Source organism: Ctenocephalides felis, unplaced genomic scaffold (genome assembly GCF_003426905.1).
Source record: "Ctenocephalides felis isolate EL2017-DRISC unplaced genomic scaffold, ASM342690v1 CF-g0.4_SCAFFOLD_03572, whole genome shotgun sequence".
NCBI classification, from domain to species: Eukaryota; Metazoa; Arthropoda; class Insecta; order Siphonaptera; family Pulicidae; genus Ctenocephalides; species Ctenocephalides felis.
The window spans coordinates 29,277,851-29,286,391 of NW_020539726.1; the positions used below are offsets into that span (position 1 = coordinate 29,277,851).

Genomic DNA, 8,541 nt, shown 5'->3' on the forward strand with positions numbered 1-8,541 from the left:
AAAGCAAAAGCACGTCACACGTTGCGTCGAGTTCGTAGTCGACTTCGGTCACTTGAGTCAGTAGTGATTGGTCTGCGTGAGAGGTAACATACATATCATTCCAACAGAATAAAAACAACTACATACCTACCAGCATTTATAACACATATCAGGTGGGACATGGTCCGGTGAAGAAATTGTTGTGTGTCTGTCGACTTATGTGTGTCACTGGAAAACGAAATAATAAATGAAATACTAGGTATAACTATAAGTGCAGTGTTATACAACAAATGGTAATAAGGCAGTCAGTGGTACACGTGAGGGATACATGATGATATCAAAAAAATGTTATTGGTAACATAATTATTAACTATAAAGAAAGTGTTCAAAAAGTTGTACAATTGTGTCTAAAACTATCACGTGTTTTCTATTTTTTTTTTTTTTTTTGAGTCGCTTGTAACGACTGAGTACTGATACTCCCGGTATTCCCCAAAAAAACAATTACCAATACTTTGACTTACTAAAGTTTCAATTACCAATTACCAATTACCAATTACCAGTGTCCTCTGTCCTTCATCCTTTACCCTTTTGTTTACAAAATGTCACTGACCGGGTCGTCATTAGTCGTTATCTTGTTTGTGGTGGCAGCTTCCTGCATGGACAATTTACAAGTTGCTTATCAATGGAAACAGCTGGATTTTGATTATTCGAACGAAAGTGATAGACAAGCTGCGATCGATTCGAAAGAATTCATACCAGAAAATAATATACCTGTCGGTTTGGAAGTGTTCGGTGATAGGTTATTCATCACGGTGCCGAGATGGAAGCCTGGAGTTCCGGCATCTCTCAACTACGTCAAACTATCAGGTGGGTGGTAATTGATTGATTTTTATTTATTTATTTATTTATTTTATTTATTTATTTTATTTATTTATTTATTCATAAGCAGGCCGTAATCAATATTAATAGACATTATTTCTGATTTATTTTATATATAGTTGTTTTTGCTATTTTTACGATTTACTTGGTATAACGATAGAGTACTTGGTCTTAATGAGCATACTAAACCATTAAAATCTTACGGAATTGATAAAAATCATTGATTTTTGAAAATTTTCTTTTAGAAAATACTCCGAATTAACGTGTTCGTTCGTTTTCAATTATGTGTAACAAATCCACAATAAGTTATTGGGGTACAGTTTGTTATAGATAAGATGTATTCTATTTATCTTCTAGTAGTTATTAGTTGTTTTTTTTCAAAGATCGACATATATTAGGTCCTTGTGTCATAATTTTTGTCCAATATAAAGTGAATCTCGTTAAACATTTTGAATGCAAATACACAATCGATTGTTGATATATGTCGCATTTCAATTCAATTATAAAAATAAATTGCAAAAAATAATTTAAATTATATGAAACAATGCGTATGATGATGAATGGACTTATATAGTTGAAAAAAATCTGAATTAAATTTTTGTATTTTTAGTCGTTTCAAGGATTTTAGTTCTAACTCATGCATTATTAGAGCATGGAATATACATAATTTATTATAAAATAATCTGTATAATTTCTTATAATTTGTAATTTTATATTTAAATGCTTGATCTTGCGGATAACCGATTTTTTTCAAAAATCATGTTTTGTAAATATATTTTTATCATAATTTTACATAACTTGATATAAATAGAATAATAGGATGTTAATTTCATAATAAAATCATTTGTTTATTTTTTAACAACAGAGCCCATGTATATTCTGGGCTTTGTTGTTTTTAATACATAGCTGGATTTAGCAAAAACCATAGAAATAAAGTGGCATTTTGCCTTAAGGCAAGAAGCAATAATTTCTCGATTTGTAATGAATGAAAATATTTAACTGAATCAATACAAAATAAATTTAGCACTTTTCAAAATTGCGATGATGAAAATTTGAATTTTTATTCAAAACCTGGTTTTGATTTTCAATAACGGTCTTGAGAAACATTCTAAAATATTGTAGGCCTACGAAAATTGGTTCATTTATGAAAACTCATCCAAATTTGCAATATTTGGCTTCGTCAAAATTCCGAAATTTTATCGTCACAATTTACAAATTATGTAATATTATGGATATTTTTTCATGATTAAGTCAAGTATTTTAATTGATCATATTTTGTAAAAATTTTGCAACTTGGCTTAAGGCAAAATATGCTTACATCTAACTTATTTCTTTTATTTGTGTTAAAATTCTACTATTTAATAAAAATTTCAGTCTTGCATTCGAATTGCTTGTATTATTCAAATAATAAATTATTTTTGTATTTTAATTATCCGTATTAGTTTTGTAATTTAATATTTTATTTTTATATAAACCAAGATCTGCAAAAATGATGATGAAAATATATTCATAATATCAAACACGATTTTTGGCAAAAAAATCGGTGTGTCGCGAGTTCAAGCAATTAATTAACGATATTTCGTAAGAAACGATATAGATTATTTTATAATAAAATATATAGGTTCCATACACTAAACAAGCATATAAATTCGAGCAAAATTTATTGAAACGACCAAAAACACAGAAATTTTTATTCAGAATAATTTTTTTTTGCAAAAACATTTGTTACGACTTGTTGTATACATAATCAAGTTCTTTTACCATTTTGATTTTTGTTTCATGTATATTATTATCATTTTCTGTAATTTATTTTTATGATTGAATTTTATTTTTCATTATATTCAACAGCTTGTTTTGATAATATAATATTTTTTTCTCAATTATAATTGCTAATTACTGGTTATAAGCATAATTTAAAATTACATATGTGAGTCTAAAGATCATGGAATAAGAATTTCTATGTTAATGAAGAAAAATCGTGTGCTCAGAAACCATATAAACATTTAATTATGCTTATTAGTGTTTATTCTAACCTGAAGCTAATAACACAAAAAGATCTTATGGTAAATGGTAAATGCATTATTGTGTTTGAGAAACAGGTGTTAATTTTTCTGATTGTTTTTGTCAGACATAAACGGTGTATTTATATAAACCGCTTGGTGACCTTTCATTGTTTTACTATTTTAACTTTTTGGGCCAAAAAAAAATTATCATACATCTTTTGTTTGAAGAACTCATCTAACATACAAAGTGATAAAAATTCAATCGAATTTACAGATTCAAACATGAAAAAAATCCATAAATTCGTCAATTTTATTTACATTACTTCATCTACTAAATATGAATTTATTTTATCATGCAAGCATATCTATCATGAAGATACAAGAAATAAATAAAAGAAGTCCTCACATGTTTTTGTCATTTTTATTTATATTACGCATACAAAATTAACTTCATTTTTTAATTTTTTTGTTTAATCATATGTTTTACAATTATCCTTAGTGGATATCTAACAAATATAAAAAATAGATGTCAATGTGTAGAAGTTGCCAGTAAATAAAAAATAAAATTATTTTTATACAAATGTTTCTAAAAAAAATTGATTGAAATGGATGAAATTAATTTTTTCTATTTAGCAGATTTTTTCTATCTGGAGGATTTTTTTTAAAAGTCTTTTACAACGGCCAAAAAGTTTTTGAGCTTCTTGATTTAGATGGGATTTCAGTATTTCTGTTTTATTTTATTAATTTCGGTGTAAGGGATAGTTTGAGATAAATCTTGCCATAAATCCTATATATTTTTTGCAAATTTTAAAATAATAAACATTATTATGCAACTTTTTGTTTCCAAGTACCATATTTAGAAAATACACTATTTTTTTTACCAAAAGTGCGATTTTTTGGAAACACTGACAATGAATTAGTTTTTGTAAAGATCAGTCAACAATTGCAAGAAATACATTGTTTCTCTGAAGTTATTATTTATTACTACTACCATTTTTATTATTTTGTATATTATTTATAATATTTATAACATCTTCTATTTGTATTTTGCACATCTCAGCATAAAAACTGATGGAATATAATCGGATGGAATCTAATTAGATAAAATGTTAAGTTGTTAAAAATTGATAGTTTATTTGGTACTTGTTTGTTGTTCATATCATAAAAATGTTACTTGTTTGAATGTTAAGTTAATAATTCTAATTGAATTGAATATTGAATTAAAATTCAAGGAATCTAATTTCTTAGAAAAAAGGATTAATTATTTACATTATAGAATCCGAAATATATAAAGAAGTATATATATTTATTCCATGATTTTTTTCGGTCGATGAATAATATTAAAATTCTTCAAAGAGTGACGATAGTCATCTGATATTTAAAACAAATACTTCCCGCAAATATTTATTTCTAAGCAAAAATTTATGTTCATTATTTAAAAATTTTCGCGGAAAACATAAATTGTGCCTTCAATTTTTAGCTAATAAGATGAAATTTTAGTCTAATTTGTATATAATATATGCTTAGGTTCAAGAAGTAAAATATAGTTGGAACATTTTTCAATTTTGCTAAATAACCCATATCTTGTATCCGGATATCTTTCCACTCTGTAATTGACGAATATAATCGTCATGATCTCGATTCGGACGACACAGTTAAGTGGTTAATCAAGAACAAGGAAGAATCATTAATATATAATTTCAATTACATAAATATGAGCACTGTTTCAGAAAATTAAAAATTGCACAACCTAATAGGTAATTATTACATTGCCTCGGCGGCTGTTGAATATTGCAAACATTTCGTGCCAAAAAGACGCAATGATCCGGTAATTCGCCGACTGGCCAATATAAAATAAATAATAATATATGCTAATCACAGTAGATGCAACAGACCGTTATGGATACGATATATATATATATATATATATATATATATATCTGCTTCAAATACTTCGACTTCGACTTGGACTTAGAAATTTAATCCGAACGAGAATATTAATTAGTACATCTGATATTATGTCACGCATCAAAAGTTCGATGATCGTATGTGGAATCGTGTACACTTTAATGATTGCATCAATTTGTATTTAAATTCTATTAGATATTTCGATATTTTATGTAATATTAGCATTTGCAAGCGAATGAGATGTGAATAAAAATTTAATGCGAGAATATATTGTATAATGCACTTTGGTATGGTTATCAAATCGACTTTCGAATGTAAATATTGTAATAGCTCAATAATTAATTAAAAACATATTAAAGGGCACAACTAGTGTGAATTTTTCAAAAAATCGAATTTTCAATTTTTCCATATTTCGATAGGTTATACCTTTAAAAAATAACATACAAAAATTTTAAATCGGTATCTTAAATAGTTTTTGAGTTACAGCCATTTAAAGAGTATATATCAATATAGTATATATAGTATAATGATCATTTTATCTTTAAACGCGTTTTTCTCGAAACAGCATTTTCCGAATTTGCTGCAGCGATTACTCAAAAACAAATGATCCGATAACTATCAAATTTTTTTTACATGTTCTATATATAGTTCTCCGTAAAATGAACTATCGATTTTTTGATCGGATCAAAAATCTAATTTTGGCAGTCCAAAGACGACCAAAATTTTGGGTAAAATTCGACTTTTTTTAAAAAGACGCTGCAATTTAATAAATTTTTGATTTTTTTATGGTAGTTCATTTTACAGGCAATGTTACATAGTTTAACGAGAATTTTTATTTAAAATTTCATCGACGATAACTTAAAAAATATTTAATTTTTTTCTTCAAAAATTTGACTATGTATTCTTAAAACATGTATAAATATATTCCTAAAATTGAATTGATTGATAAAGTAGTTTTTTTTAACATTAATTCCCGAAAATCACCTTTTTTTAGGCGGTTACACTAGTTGTGCCTCTTAAGAAAATTAACTGCTTTATCATCCTCAGTTGAACCTTATATTCACTGCATAACAAGGAAATTGTTCTTGCTTTTATAGGAACTATAAGAACACTAAAAGTATAAACAACAATAATATATTTCCGCGAATATTCCAATCTCAGAGCATTATGAAATTGTAAACAAAAATTTCCTGAAATATCATCTTCATAGTCAAAAATTTATAACACTGTTTACGTTTTTCGCGAAAAATGTTTATTATCTAACATTAAAAAATTTTGCTTACTAATAAATATATTGCAAGAAGTATTTGTTTTGAATAGCAGATGACTATCGTCATTGTTTGAAGAATTTTAATATTATTCATAGAATATATATATATATATATATATATATATATATATATGTATGTGTATATGTATATGTATATGTTTACATATATGCTGTTTCTTAAATATTTTTCTATGACAAGCGTTCATATTTTATTTATTTCACCAACTTTCTTTCATCAATAAATTAGTTACTTCCTTTATAATGTATTAATTTATGAAATATTCACTTTTCTTAATTTAGTCTTTTATATTATAATTCTTATTAGTCTATATCAAGATTTGTAAATGATTGATAAATACGACCAGGCATAATATTTTTAATGTAAATGTGGCCCATAAGTTAAAAAGATAGTATAATAAGACAGTGTTCTCTTTTCAAAATTTACTATATGTAATTACCCCTTTTTATTACATTTTTTTCTTGAATGACTAACCAATCGTCAAGCAAAATTTGTATATGAAAAACAGAAAAATACAAAAAAGATATATTACACTGCTCTGTGGCATCATACAAAAACTGTCACGATAATTATTTATATTTAGACTTTTAACCTAACCATATTGCAGAAAATAAAGTTAGATACTATTTTAAAATTTTAAATGTATGTTTTTCAGCAAATTCACTTAAAAGTCCTAAAACACATGCACAACAATATTATTTTTACAACAGGCACGTTTTCGTCAAAATGTGGCACCGAACTGTTTGTAGATTGTTTTTAAATCAGTACCTAATGGTATGAGTTAAATGTATAAGATTCAATTCTCATTAAGTATATTATATCCACATTCTTGGAAATTCATGCAACTTGCCTTAAGGTAAAAGGCCACTTACAACTGCTGTATTCTATAGTCATGGCCTCAAAATATTCTAAATTACACATTTCAGGACATTATTTTTTCAAAATGTTTAAATGAAATAGCAAATAGTCACTGTTTTATACGAGACACTCACCAATACAGAAATTTCTGCTATTTCTGCATGACGAGTATATTCGTTAATCACAGTTAAGTAGTTAAGGGGGTGTCCATTAATCACAGAGGCCTTTTCGGGGTTAACAAAAAAGCACGAAATATCACGAATATTTGAATTTTTAGAAACAATCCAAACAGTTAAAAAAAAATTAAAGTTCACGATTTTTTCTCCTAACTAAAAATGCACGTGATTTTGTTTTGGGTAAGGAGGTATTCAAAAATGTCTACAAAAATGGTCACGTAATTAATGCCCCCCCCCCCCTAAATTGCAGTCTGTCTATACAAAAATGAAACATTAAGTAGTTTTAAAGTTCTCCAAGGAGTGAGTCTTTTTTTCTATTGATTACAAATTTATTTCAAAAACGTTTAGCAAACTCTGCAAAGCCCATACAAATTTCTAATTCTGTATTTCACAATAGATCTAAGCTAGCAGCGACATAAATATAAATATTTTACAATCTTAACAGTATACACCATATGCAAGTCTTTCGCATGTGTCGTCGTCTTGTCCATCAGAATGAGAAGTTTACAATTTGTGTTCCGCACAAACGTTACATAACAAACGAGTTTTATAATTGTATATTATTGTATAAGAACATCTATTATGTACACGAATACGGTTGCTAATACGCAAATCCGACACTGATAAGAAGATATGTCAATTTGCACGATTTACCATTTGAATGGAGATGTTATTGGAAATGAGATAATATATAGTGTGGCATTTGAAAATTTTAATGAAGAATAAAAAATAGAATTTATTTTAATTTACACTCATAGGGTCAGAATTTTCTGTGGGTTAGTGGTTAGAGCTATGGGCTTGTATTCAAGGTTTAATATCCGCCTCGGACAGCCTGATGTCAAGCAGTAGTGAAGTCGGTACTTGGGAATATAGATAGTACTATACTTCTAGGTGAAAATAGCTCTTACCGGTTATTGCTCCACCACTAAAAAGCTCATTAGTATTACTGAAATTTTACTTATGACTTCATCACTTAATAGGACAACCGTTTGGGTTGCAACCTATAAGAGATATACGTCGTTTAAGAAGTTAGTACTATAGATTATAGGATTTGTAACAGAAATGTATTTGATGTGAAATACAAATTTTATTTTTGTGATTGTAAACAATTGAGAAAACAATATTTATCTTTTATAGTATAAGTGATAAGAGCATTGTCCATGCAACCACAAGCTTCCAAGTTCAATTGGCCTTCTGGATAACCCGATATCAAGCTGCTTTTCTTTGAAAATATAGATCACATTGCTGCAACGAATTAAAAATATGATTACAAATAACAATACATATTTTGCAACAAATAAAAATGACAATTATTAGATTGTCTTCTGTAACAGAGATTTTAAATTTAACTTAATTACAACTGCATATAAACATATAGTTACTTCTGACTACTGTTTCTATATATAAATATTTAGTTGATAAAAAAAATGTATTTAGTATAAACATAGA

At 27.0% G+C, this 8,541-nt stretch overlaps 1 protein-coding gene across 1 annotated transcript; it reads left to right on the forward strand.

The window, feature by feature from the left end:
• The first annotated feature begins 568 nt into the window (after positions 1-568).
• On the forward strand, positions 569-8,341 carry LOC113387803 (protein yellow-like). The gene is made up of 2 exons (XM_026625181.1): positions 569-846; positions 8,230-8,341. Exons 1-2 carry the CDS (start codon positions 579-581, stop codon positions 8,232-8,234), a joined length of 273 nt encoding a protein of 90 aa, XP_026480966.1. The 5' UTR covers positions 569-578; the 3' UTR covers positions 8,235-8,341.
• Positions 8,342-8,541: the final 200 nt, after the last annotated feature.

What these genes read in the sequence shown, in the direction of transcription:
- LOC113387803 (XM_026625181.1), top strand. Translation starts at nt 579, where the DNA reads ATGTCACTGACCGGGTCGTCATTAGTCGTTATCTTGTTTGTGGTGGCA.